The 13,181-nt window shown below is 44.2% G+C and overlaps 1 protein-coding gene across 2 annotated transcripts in view; it reads left to right on the plus strand.

Moving 5' to 3' along the window:
* EIF2B3 (eukaryotic translation initiation factor 2B subunit gamma) overlaps positions 1-13,181 on the plus strand; it is a 146,493-nt gene that overhangs the window by 122,013 nt on the left and 11,299 nt on the right. For both annotated transcript variants that reach the window (XM_023221430.1, XM_023221431.1), the window contains exons 7-10: positions 668-795; positions 2,099-2,289; positions 4,917-4,994; positions 5,546-5,694. In XM_023221430.1, the coding sequence (XP_023077198.1) occupies positions 668-795; positions 2,099-2,289; positions 4,917-4,994; positions 5,546-5,694 (546 nt within the window). The remainder of the gene's footprint in view (positions 1-667; positions 796-2,098; positions 2,290-4,916; positions 4,995-5,545; positions 5,695-13,181) is intronic.

Raw genomic sequence — 13,181 nt, forward strand, 5'->3', positions numbered from 1 at the left:
ATGCCCAGGAATGAGCAAGAGCAGTTTGGAGGTTAACAGCAAGATGGAGTTGATTAGGTCAGATCTCTTTCAGTCATAATTTTGTCACTGTTATTTTTGCAAAGGTAGTTTCACCACAGAAAGCTTTCATGATCTGGCCCCACCTAATTACCTTCACCTCCTTCTGCCTTTCCTCTTAAACTCATGCACGCTACTGTCCATTGGATTATGAATTCCTTGAGATCAGAACTGATATATTTCCAAGGCCTAGCACAGTAACTGGCACATGCTTGGTAAATGCTACATAAATTAATTAGCAATATAAAATTCTAATAAGGTCATAGTGTGAGAGACCACTGGAAAACATGTAGTAGTCTCTCACCTCTCTGCTTTCTATTGCTAAGTATAAATAAAAACATAAATAAAAAACACACACTGTACTAAAGATCAGGTCCCTTCTTCCCCTGGTACAGATTCCTGGTCATTTAGAACCAACATCCTGTCTCAGTACCCACCAGGAAGCACTCTGCTTCTCTGAACTTCCAAGTCGATGCCACATTTGATCTCTGACAGTCCCAAGGTGCCATGACAGGAAAGGACTTGGTTTTTCCTTGTATGCACAGAGCTTTTGATCCCAGCATGTTCCAGACAGTCAGGTTTCTCATATTTGGCCATTCTTTCTTCCTAGGTCAATCACTTCTATCCGGAGTGAACTGATTCCGTATCTAGTGAGAAAACAGTTTTCCTCCGCTTCCTCACAACAGGGACAAGAAGAAAAAGAAGAGGATCTAAAGAAAAAGGAGCTGAAGTCCTTAGGTCAGTTCTTGGGTTGGTTCAGTAAGAGGGGCAAGGGTAGCAGCACCTTTGGAAAGAGTGGTTTGGCAGCTTAGCCCAGCCCAAGATGCCTGTCTCAAGGCAGCAGACTATTTTCTAGCCTACTAGGCAAGACAGGCTTGCCAACCCACTCCCTGAGTTCTGGGTAAGCTTGCTCAGGCAGATCCTGCCACTGTGCTTTCAGCAACAGGCTCATCATGCCTCTAGCCCCATTCTCTGATTCATAGCTCTGGTTTGGCTGTGTTCCTCACTAGACCATTTTGCCTTTAAACTCCACCTGCCACTTCTTAGTTCCCCTGTTCTCTAGGCTCTAGGCAGCCCCGTTGCTGATTAAACTCAGCCTCTTTTATCAAGGGAAGGAAAGTGAAAGAATGTACAACTGCAGTCCAACCACAAGCCAGCCCAGGTGTCTCCATGACAGGATCTGAAGATCGGAGCTGTCTCGTATGCTCTCATATCCCTAATCCCTGGCCCAGTCGTAGGCTCATAGTAGATGTTCAGAAAAAGTATTTCTCAAATTAATAAACTGACAGTACAGCATGATGATTAGGATTGTAGAACTGGGCATCAGACAGTTCTGGATTTGAAATCTGACTGCCTTCTTACTAGCACTGTGTCTTGAGGCAAGTTACTCAGTTCTCTGAGCCCCAGTTTTTTTATCAGAAAGTAAAAGATCTCAAAGGGTCGCTGTGAGAACTGAAACACTAGAGCCCTGGTACTCTGGGCTCTAAGTTCTGTGCTTTCTATCATAGCACAGCTACCAGATATGGTAACAAAGACTAGCAGCACAAAGTCAACCTGGCTGGCCACTAAAGCCTGGATGCTGGCTTGTGTTATTTCATGATTTACAAGGGTCATCTGTTTTATTTTTCCCTAGTGGTCTTGATTACTGGTCACATGCTTTTAGGACCTCATATTAAGCATTTTTATATCATATGATATTTTAGGGAAGTACATTGCCTCTTTTAGTTTGACTTTCTCTTACAGATTTTAGTGGGATTTCCTCAGGGCTCATGTTTTGTGGGTGAGTTCCAAAGGGAGAAGTGTGAGCTGTAACCTCTTTTAAAACTTAACTCAGAGCCAAGCATAGTGGTGCACACCTGTAGTCCCAGCTGCTCAGGAGGCTGAGGTGGGAAGATCTCTTGGATCTGGGAGTTTGAGACCAGCCTAGGCAACATAGCAAGACCGTATCTCTTAAAAAACCAAAAAACAACTTGACTGAGTCTATATCTGTTCTGTTACCTCTCTCTCATTTATTTCCTTGGTGTGGCTGTTTGTTCTGAAGATATTTACAGTTTTATAAAAGAAGCCAATACACTGAACCTGGCTCCCTATGATGCCTGCTGGAATGCCTGTCGAGGAGACAGGTGGGAAGACTTGTCCAGATCACAGGTGCGCTGCTATGTCCACATCATGAAAGAGGGGCTCTGCTCTCGAGTGAGCACACTGGGACTCTACATGGAAGCAAACAGACAGGTGAGAGCTTGAGTTTAGAAAGAAAATCGTGGGGCTCTTGTCCTAGAAACAGACTGAGCCATTTGTCTGTTTCTTCATTAGGTTAGTAACTTGTTAAGAATCCCTGTCATTCCCAAGGTTGAGCAAGACCTGGCGTGTCCAGGGAGACTACTCGGGTACTCAGGTGCAGCAAAAAAGGAAGCAGGGGTCCTGGTCCATAGTCAGGGCCTCTATGGCTCCAGGGAAAGGCTAAGATCTTCAGGAAGGCTAACTTCTGGCCTCTGGGTCAGCAGGTTCCTCCTATTCTGTTCAACATGGGGATATCTGCAGTACTTACTTCATAATAAGCAGGTAAATACTCTGTAATCATTACTCTGATGAAGTAAACATAGGCATATAGAGGAGGCTTCCCTGAGAAGGTAAAGGAGCAGAGTGTAGAGTGGCCAGATGGCAAAGCCTCGGGGAAGGAATGACTATGAGAGAGAATTGTCTGCAAACAGCATTAATGAGGAGTCTCTTGCTAGCCCCTCCTTTTAACCTTAAAGTTTGTGAGATACAGGGAACAAATAGCTTCCACTGAAGGAGAAGCAGTGTCCTCAAAGATAAGCCAGGCCTTAATGAAGGCAGAGGGTGAACAGGGGGACAGTAAAGAGGCTGAAGATATAGAGGAACTCTGTATTGTATAGTAGGCCCAGGAGGAAGGTTTTTGGAGGGAGGGATAATGAGACTAGGAAAAGGAAATGCAGAGCAGTAGATGGTTTAGATGAGAATAAGAAAAGCATCCGGGCACAGTGACTTAGGCCTGTAATCCTAGCAATTTGGGAGGCTGAGGCGGGTGGATCGCTTGAGCCCAGGAGTTCGAGACCAGCCTGGGCAACATGGAGAAATCCTGTCTTTACAAAAATACTACAAAAATTAGCCAAGTGGTGGCATGTGGCTGTCGTCCCAGCTACTTGGAAGGCTAAGGTGGGAGGATCACCTGAGCCCGGGATGTGGAGGCTGCAGTAAGCTGAGATCGCACCACCGCACTCCAGCCTAAGCAACAGAGTGGGACTCTGTATTTTAAAAAAAAAAAAAAAAAGAGGATAGGAAAAGATAAATAATTGAGAGAACTACATTGCGGTGGCATTCAAGGATAACAGAGGTGACATAATGGAAAGATTAGGTATTTACATTGCACCTGGTAGAACCCTATGAAAGTATAATTGCAGGTGCAGACCGGGGTGGCAGTGGGGCACAGAATAATATAAAATAAATTGTTGAAAATTGGGATTGAGGCCAGGCGCAGTGGCTCATGCCTATAATCCCAGCACTTTGGGAGGCCGAGGCAGGTGAATCACCTGAGGTCAGGAATTCAAGACCAGCCTGGCCAACATGGTGAAACCCTGTCTCTACTAAAAGTACAAAAATTAGCCAAGCATGGTGGCACACGCCTGTAATCCCAGCTTCTCAGGAGGCTGAGGCAGGAGAATCGCTTGAACCTGGGAGGTGAAGGTTGCAGTAAGCCGAGATTGTGCCACTGCACTCCAGCCTGGGCAACAGAGTGAGACTCTGTCTCAAAAAAAAGAAAAAGAAAATTGGGACTGAGTCCCTGAAGAAAACCTGGCTCAGGAATCTGTAGGACCCACACCAGATAAAACCTCAGGTGAGCCTCAACCTGGATTGGTTACAGATCCAAGGGAATCCCAAGCCAGAGAGCTTATGAGAAATCATAGCTAGTCCCACATTTACCCGTGACTAGAGAGTCTTTCAGGCTGGTCTGGAAAGATGTTCATGGATAACCTGAGTGGGAAGACATGTTCAGATCACTGCTGTATCCACATCATGAAAGAGGGGCCCTGCTCTCGAGTGAGCATGCTGGGAAAAGTATCCCCTGAAGTGCCAGCAGGGGCTATGCAGCAGACAGGCCTGAAGGGCCTTGGGTGGAGTGTGGAAGAAGAGATCCTAGGGCTGGGGACTCGGAATTAGCCTTCACATTCCAGTGTAGCCATGCTGACAAGGCCTCCATCAGCTAGTGTGGCTGCCACGCACAGTGCTCTGACCAGCATTCTGTCTGTGCTGGAGAATCACAGACAGGCACACTACCCGTGCCTTCCTAATGGACTGCTAGCCAAAGCCCCCCATACCTCTAACCTTTCCAGGTTTCTCACACTGGAGAGGGAATAGTGTGAACTTCCCCTTCATGTTTTCTTTTGGCTGGTGGATGGATGCCTTCTCAGGGTCTTTCCTTGTTTTGGAATTTGTCTAAAATGGATCTCATCCTTACCTCATGCGTGGTCACAGTGGTCCAGGAGGTGACCAGGAACCCAGGATGCCTGTGATCAGGATTCAGGGTGTTCCTTAACCTGATCAGGACTCCTTTTCCAAGACGTGCTATGTGGGTAACTCAAAGACTTGTCTCAGTGCCTCCCAGCCAAGGGACATGGCATTACTTTCAAGGAGGAGCATTCACAGCTAAGAGACGGACAATAAGGCAATCTAGAAGCTGCAGCATGAATTATCTTCATCCTAGGGGGAATGCAGCAGCCTCCTGCTCTCCCTCACTCAAACAGGAAGCTATGGCTGAGAACTCCCCATATCTCTGATTGAGCCCTGGGTTCTACCTAAGGTGTTTTCTGATCTTTAGTGACCAAACCTCTGTCCTTAAGGTGCCCAAATTGCTGTCTGCTCTCTGTCCAGAAGAACCACTGGTCCATTCATCAGCCCAGATTGTCAGCAAACACCTGGTAAGTGCTAGTGTGGCCAGAGCAGGGGTGGGATGTTCTTTGGGAGCACTGAGACTTGTCCTTGAGAAGCCAGATTGAGGCCTTCAAGTCCTGAACCTCGTTAGCCCCAGGGAAATCACAGCTGGGTTCTGAGAATAAAATCTCACTCAACAAGACTGCCTGGGCAAGTAATGACCTTGTAAGGAAGGGTCTATTATAGTGTTGGGACTCAGACACAGGAGCTCTCAATCTGTCCCCCTTCTAATTCTGATTTGAGCACTCTCTTTAAGAGAGCACATCTGTACACACAAGTGCATGAGTGTGTATATGTGTCTGTTGTTTTGTTTTGTTTTGTTTTCTTGGCAAGGGAGGAAGGCCAATGCTTCAGTTAGGTTTGAGTTGGTCTCAGAGGTGTTGTATGACCTTGTGGCCCTGAGAAATACTGATGATGGCCCCTCTTACTGAAGTGTCTCTATGGAAAGATCCCATTAGATACCAGCTTGAAAGATCTGGAGGGTGGTTTGCAGTTGGTTGAGATGGATGGACAGAGTTTTATATTTTGCCTTTTACAGGTTGGAGTTGACAGCCTCATCGGGCCAGAGACACAGATTGGAGAGAAGTCATCCATTAAGCGCTCAGTCATTGGTTCATCCTGTCTCATAAAAGATAGAGTGACTATTACCAATTGCCTTCTCATGAACTCAGTCACTGTGGAGGAAGGGTATGTTTCCCCATGTACCCACTTGAGGCAAAGATAATGGAAAAATGCCTTCAAAATTCTGAAGGAAAGTTCATTTTAACTGAAAAGTGTATACCCAGGCAAAGTGCTAATCAGGAGGGCAATAGAATAAAAACATTTTCAGATATGAAAAGTCTCAACTTTACTAGGAAATTTATTCCTCCAAAATGGAAAATAAACCAAAAAGAGAAAGATCAGAAACAAGAGATTCAACTCAAATAAAAGGCAAAAAGAATCCATGGGATAACAGTGAACAGAGATAAGAATGTCAGCTTTAAATGGGGCATAAAGAGATTAGTTAATCCAAAGTGGAACAAAACCCAAGAATCCAGAAAAGATTTATTCAGCAAGATGCAACTGATAAAATACTAGATACATACAAACATTTGAAAGGCAATTTAGACAACTGGCTAAAAGTTTGAAGTTGAATTGGGGATAATATAGAAAAAACAACACTATCTAACAAAAACAAGACAGTTATTAACTCTGGGAAAATGAAGAAGTTGTACAAGTTGAATGTCCCTAATCCAAAAACCCAAAATCATATGCTCCAAAATCCGAAACTTTTTGAACACCAACTTGACACTCAAAGGAAATTCTCATTGGAACATTTGAAAGTTCTGATTTTTGGATTAGGGATGCTGAAACGGTAAGTATAATGCAAATATTCCAAAATCCAAAAAAAGAAAAATCCAAAATCTAAAACACTTCTGGCCTGGTGCAGTGGCTCACGCTTGTAATCCCAGCACTTTGGGAGGCTGAGGCGGGTGGATCACCTGAGGTCAGGAGTTCAAGATTAGCCTGGCCAACATGGTGTAACCCCATCTCTACTAAAAATAATACAAAAAAAAAAAAAAATTAGCCAGGTGTGGTGGTGTGCACCTGTAGTCTCAGCTACTCGGGAGGCTGAGGCAGGAGAATGGCTTGAACCCGGGAGGCAGAGGTTGCGATGAGCCAAGATCGCACCACTGCACTCCAGCCTGGGTGACAGAGCAAGACTCCATCTCAAATAAATAAATAAATAAATAAAACACTTCTGGTCCCAAGTATTTCAGATAAGGGATACATAACCTGTATAAGAAATGAAAAGACCATAGTTTGCTGTGGATCAGCTACAGAATAGAATTTACATAGTCATAATAAAGTAAACCTGACTACTGGCCAAAGTTATGCTATAACTCTGTTGAAAGGATGAAAGATGGAAAGGGAAATGGGGGTAAGGGAGAAAGGAGAGCTAAATTCTCATTTTTCATTGTAGAAAGTCAACTGATAATGCCTAAAGCTGAAAAAATAAAGAACTAGTAATACAATTATGTTAATACATAGAGGCATGGAAGTAATACCAAAATACTCAGCAGAAAGAATTAAAAGAGTTGCCTCTGGGAAGAGAGAAATGAGGAATAGGAGTTGCAGGGGACTGCTATTTTTCGTAACAAAACCTTCAGAAGTATTTGCCTTAAACTGCTAACATCAACTGGCCAAAAATATCCAGAGTTTTGTGGTACGCTGCTACCAGTGGTATGCTGATAAATTGTTGACAACCAGCTCTCCAAAGGAAAAAATAAGTGACGTAATTCGAAGCATTTGGTAATTTCTGTGGTGTAAATTATTCCACTATAGCCAATGATATCACTGAACGCTGAGTTGAGAAGAGATGCTAATTGCCTCTCCCAAGCTGAAACAAGCACACCACTAATAGAGATCCATCTCAAGCATTTCACTGATTTATCAGATACTGACAGACCCACTCTATGATTAAGATTGTGCTAGGCAATGAAAGAAACAAAACGACATAAGGCTTAATCTCTTCCCTCAAGGAATTTATACTATGTGCAGTAAGAAGTGGTAGGTGCTGTGGTAGAGATCTGTAAGGTCAGATGGGAGGAAGGGGTCAGGAAAGGCTTAAGGAAATGACCCTCGAACTGAATCTTAGAAAATGAGTAGAGCCACCTGAGCTGGAGAAAGGAGTTGTTTTGGGGTGGTGTTTTTTTGTTTTGTTTTTTGTTTTTTGTTTTTTTTTTTCAAGACAAAGTTTCCCTCTCTTGCCCAGGATGAAGCACAGTGGCATGATCACAGCTCACTACAACCTCAAACTCCTGAGCTCCAGCAATCCTCCTGCCTCAGCTTCCCGAGTAGCTAGGACTACAGGTGCACACCACCAGGCCCAGCTAATTTTTAAAAAAATTTTTATAGAGATGGGGATCTCACTATGTTGCCCAGGCTGGTCTTGAACTCCTGGCCTGAAGCCTCCCAAAGTGCTGGGATTACAGGCATGAGCCACTACACCTGGCCAGGGGTATTCTAGATACATAAAAAGTGAAGTGGCCAGCCATGGTGACTTATACCTATAGTCCCGGCACTTTGGAAGGTCAAGGTGGGCAGATTACTTGAGCCCAAGAGTTTGAGACCAGCCTGAGCAACATGACGAAACCGCATCTCTACAAAAACTACAAAAATTAGCCAGGAGTGGTGGCATACGTCAGTAGTCCCAGCTACTTGGAAGGCTGAGGTGGGAGGATCCACCAAGTCTAGTATGTCAAGGCTGCAGTGAGCCAAGACTGTGCTACTATACTGCAGCCTGGGTAACAGACTGAGAGCCTATCTTAAAATACATATATATACAAGAATTAGTTGAGCATGGTGGTGTGCACCTATAACCCCTGAGGTGGGAGGATCAACTGAGCCCAGGAAGTAGAGGTTGCAGTGAGACCCTGTCTCAAAAAAAAAAAAAAGATTGTGAATTATGAAAGAGTATATCTTATTCCAGAAACATCTCCTTATTTTGATCTTAACTCAAATGTCACCTCTTCAGAGAAACCTTCCCCAACTACCCTGTTGGAAATAATCTGTCCCACTAACCGCCATCACATCAACCTATTTTATTTCCTTCATAACACCATCACTATCTAGTCTTATCTTTACTTGTCTCTCACAAGTAAAATATTAGTTTCAGAATGTAAGTACCTTATCTCTCTTGTTCACTTTTATATCCTGAGGGCCTACAGGAACTCAATAAATGTATTTGTTATATGAAAGAATGATAAACAATTCACCATGACCAGAATATAATTCAGAGAGGGATGGATACAAGAGAGAAAGCTATACATGCAGATGGACAAGGGCCAAGTAATGGATTATTCCCTGAGGAGTTTGATATGTAATGGTAATTTAAGAGCTGAAAGCAGGCCGGGCGCGGTGGCTCAAGCCTGTAATCCCAGCACTTTGGGAGGCCGAGACGGGCGGATCACGAGGTCAGGAGATCGAGACTATCCTGGCTAACACGGTGAAACCCCGTCTCTACTAAAAAATACAAAAAACTAGCTGGGCGAGGTGGCGGGCGCCTGTAGTCCCAGCTACTCGGGAGGCTGAGGCAGGAGAATGGCGTAAACCCGTGAGGCGGAGCTTGCAGTGAGCTGAGATCCGGCCACCGCACTCCAGCCTGCCCGAGCGACCGAGCCAGCCTCCGTCTAAAAAAAAAAAAAAAAAAAGTCATCCAGCTGAACTCCTAAATTTTTATAGATGAATAAATGTAGCATTCCAGACATTTTTCTTGTTGCACCCCTGCTACACCATGTCCTCTTCCAGACTCCTGGATAAGACTGACAGACATCACCATTCTCTTAAACCAGAACTACACTTGCCTTCATCCATTTGATCATCTGATTCCAAGTAACTCATGAGGCTTTGTGGCTTCCATTCTCTCAGACCTTCCAAGGAAGACAATGGCATAACTTTCCCCATATGTTCTAATTAGCAACCTTTCCCTGCCCTTCTGTGGGTGGGCAGGGCCAGGCACAGTGGGTCACACCTGCAACCTATAATCCCAGCACTTTGGGAGGCTGAAGCAGGCAGATTGCCTGAGCTCAGGAGTTCAAGACAGTCTGGGAAACATGGCAAAACCCTGTTTCGAAAAAAAAAAAAAAGTCCAGTGTTAGTATCCTAATTGACATGAAGAGACTTCATGGCTCCCTAAGACACTACAGCTTTCTATGTGAGAAAAGAAGTTCAGAGAAAAGGCTTAGCATATCTCATAGTCATTTGCTGTCTTGGAGGAGACAAGTTCTCATTCTGTCACCCAGGCTAGAGTGCAGTGGCGCAATCATGACTCACTGCAGCCTCAACCTCCTGGGCTCAAGTGATCTTCCCACCTCAGCCTCCCAAGTAGCTGGGATTACGGGCGTGTGCCACTGCATGGCTAATTTTTTTCTTTTTCTTTTTTTTTTTTTTTCCTAGAGACAGAGTCTCTATGTTGCCTAGGCCGGCTACTTCTTTTTTTTTTTTTTAATAAAAAAGTTGAGGTAAAGCTATAGGCAGCCCACACAAGGCTAATGACTGGGAAGGCCATTAACAATTACCCAATCCTGTGAATGAGCTCCTGCTGATAAGATCAGACATCCTACATCCCATATGAACTTTTTCCCATTATTGTGGGGTCACTTTGTTTTAATTACTTATGGTAAATCTGGGAAAGGTAATTAAATTGCAGTCAAGTGAGACTTGATTACCCTGCTGCTATTACATCTTGGCTAAGTGGCAGAGTAGGCGCATAAAATTGTTCAGAAGGGAGTTTTTCATGTTCGTTGTGTACTTGTCTCTGCCAACAGTGGTGGGCTGCTGAGGCTTGAAAGCTTGCTGAGGTTTTCTGGACACCTGCCCAAGGTCTTCAGGGTTTGAGGGATGCTAATAGGACCACCTTGGAGAAGGTGTAGGCGAGACTATTCAGAAAAAGCTCCTGCCCATCTTTCTCATGTTCTGGCATTTTATATGACAGCTGATGCTCAGGAATCTGCAGTGTAGTGAACACTTCATTGTCAAGGCTTGAGTGTCAGCCCTGTATTCTGCATCTTTGGTCCCCTGGTCCCAAGCAACCTCTCCTGCATTTCCCCCTGATCTAAGGCACATGACCCAAGCAGCAGTCTAGAGTGCATCTTCACATGCTGGCCGGCTAGAAAGCCAGGTTCTCACCTAGATTTTCCGTGCTTTTTGCAGTTAGCAAATGAAGCCCTCAGCGTCAGGTAAGAAATTACTACTTCTCATCATTACCCTGAATGTACCCTTCACCTACACTCAACTGACTGACTGCCCTGCCCATTCCTACTTCCCTTTATTTCTGACATTCACTCTGCCTGAATTGCCTCTCTTTGGAGCTCTTTCCTGTAAAAATCCTACCCATCTTGCAAGATCCAATGCATATTCCAACTCTTGCATGCAACTTTCTTAAGATGTCATAGCCGGCCAGGCATGCTGGTTCACACCTGTAATCCCAACACTTTGAGAGGCCAAGGCGGGCCAATCATCTGAGGTCAGGAGTTCGAGACCACCCTGGCCAACATGGTGAAACCCCATCTCTACTAAAAATACAAAAATTAACTGGTCCTGGTGGTGCATGCCTGTAATTCTAGCTACTCAGTAGGCTGAGGCAGGAGAATCGCTTAAACCTGGGAGGCAGAGGTTGTGGTGATCCGAGATTGCACTGCTGGACTCCAGACTGGATGACAGAGCGAGACTGCATCTCAAAAAAAAAAAATTGTCATAGCCATAAACTATTTCCCCCACCTCTGTGCTCCCTGTGCACCCATAACACTTTATTCATGCTCACGTGGTACTGTGGCACTTACTGCATCTTTCTTCCCTCTTCAACTAGACTATAAATTCTTTGAATATATATTTCTTTTTTTTTTTTTTTTTTTTTTGAGATGGAATCTCACTCTGTCACCCCGGCTGGAGTGCAGTGACAATTTCAGCTCACTGCAACCTCCACCTCCCAGGTTCAAGCAATTCTCCTGCCTCAGCCTCCCAACCAGCTGGGATTATAGGTATGCGCCACCACACCCAGCTAATTTTTGTATTTTTAGTAGAGACGGGGTTTCACCATGTTGGCCAGGCTGGTCTCGAACTCTTGACCTCAAGTGATCCACCTGCCTTGGCCTCCCAAAGTGCTGGGATTACAGGCGTGAGACACCACACCCAGCCAGGCATCAGACTTTTCTATGATAACATTTCTGGCCAGAAGACAGTGAAACAACATTTAGAGAATTTAGAAGGGAAACGTTTGTGACCTAAGAATCTTATAACCTTCCATATTTCATCCCTACAAGGAAAGAAAACACAAAAGAATCCTGTAGCCAGTTATGGTTGCTAAGTAAAAGCATCAGAAGTATTCCAGGGCTCAGGACATGTGTCACCCAAGAACCCTCCGGGAAACCCTACTTGAAGGCATAGTATAGCCAAGGAAGAAATGAAAATGGATAGTTTAAGGTATAAAAGTGAATCCTCTTAAATATAAGTCTAATTAGAGGTGATTAGAGTTGCAGAAAAGAACATAATTGTTAAAAGAATTTTTTTGGAGACAGAGTCTCGCTGTGTCACCTAGGCTGGAGTGCAGTGGCACGATCTTGGCTCATTGCAACCTCTGCCTCCTGGGTTCAAGCTATCCTCCCACCTCAGCCTTCTGAGTAGCTGGGACTACAGGCACACACCACCACACCAGGCTAATTTTTGTATTTTTAGTAGATGGAGTTTTGCTGTGTTGGCCAGGCTGGTCTTGAACTTCTGACCACAGGTGATCCATCTGCCTCAACCTCCCAAAATGCTGGGATTACAGGATGAGCCACCACACCCAGCACTTCTGTCATACTCTTGAAAACACCAAATTATGACACTTTGGGAAGATCCCCTGGATTAAAGAGACTCCTAATAGCTTTTAGTTCATTCCCTACCTTTGAACCATTTGCACTAAACCCATCTTCTTAGATGAAGAATTCTGCAGCTTAACTCTTTAAGACTGTTACATCTTTACTTTGATTTCCCTTAGGCTCCCTAGCCTCTGTTTAGGGAATATAAGGACTTAGATTTCTTAGGAGGGAGCCATCTCTCACCACTAAACCTTGTGTAGTGAAGGGGGGTCATACAGAACTAAAAGGAAGAAATTTTTAGCCTGCTTACTGGAGTCAGTACATTTTAATCTAGAGGACTCGAGAGCAAGAGTGACCAGAAAACAGGGAAAAGGTAAGATCATTTCTTCAAGTATTATATGTCATTATCTGAATTAACCTGGATAAATCACAAATATGATGTTGAAGAGAGAAAGCAAGTTGCAGAAGGATACACAGAGAATGGTAACATGTATGTACAATTTTAAAACATTCAAAACAATATTGTATGTTTGACATAAGTAGTAAAAATGCTTAGGAACAATAAACACCACAGTCAAATAATGGATACCCTGGTGGAAGAAGGAAGGAAATGGGATGAAAGAAAGACACTTAGCAAGTTGGATTGTTGGTTTCTTAAGCTGTTTGGTGGATGCACAAGTGTTCTTGGTATTATTCTCTAGGCTTTTTTCTATACGTAAAATATTTCATTAAAAATAATACATAGTTAGCCGGGCGCAGTGGCTCAAGCCTGTAATCCCAGCACTTTGGGAGGCCGAGACGGGCAGATCACGAGGTCAGAAGATTGAGACCATC

The sequence above is a fragment of the Piliocolobus tephrosceles genome, chromosome 1 (assembly GCF_002776525.5).
Source record: "Piliocolobus tephrosceles isolate RC106 chromosome 1, ASM277652v3, whole genome shotgun sequence".
NCBI classification, from domain to species: Eukaryota; Metazoa; Chordata; class Mammalia; order Primates; family Cercopithecidae; genus Piliocolobus; species Piliocolobus tephrosceles.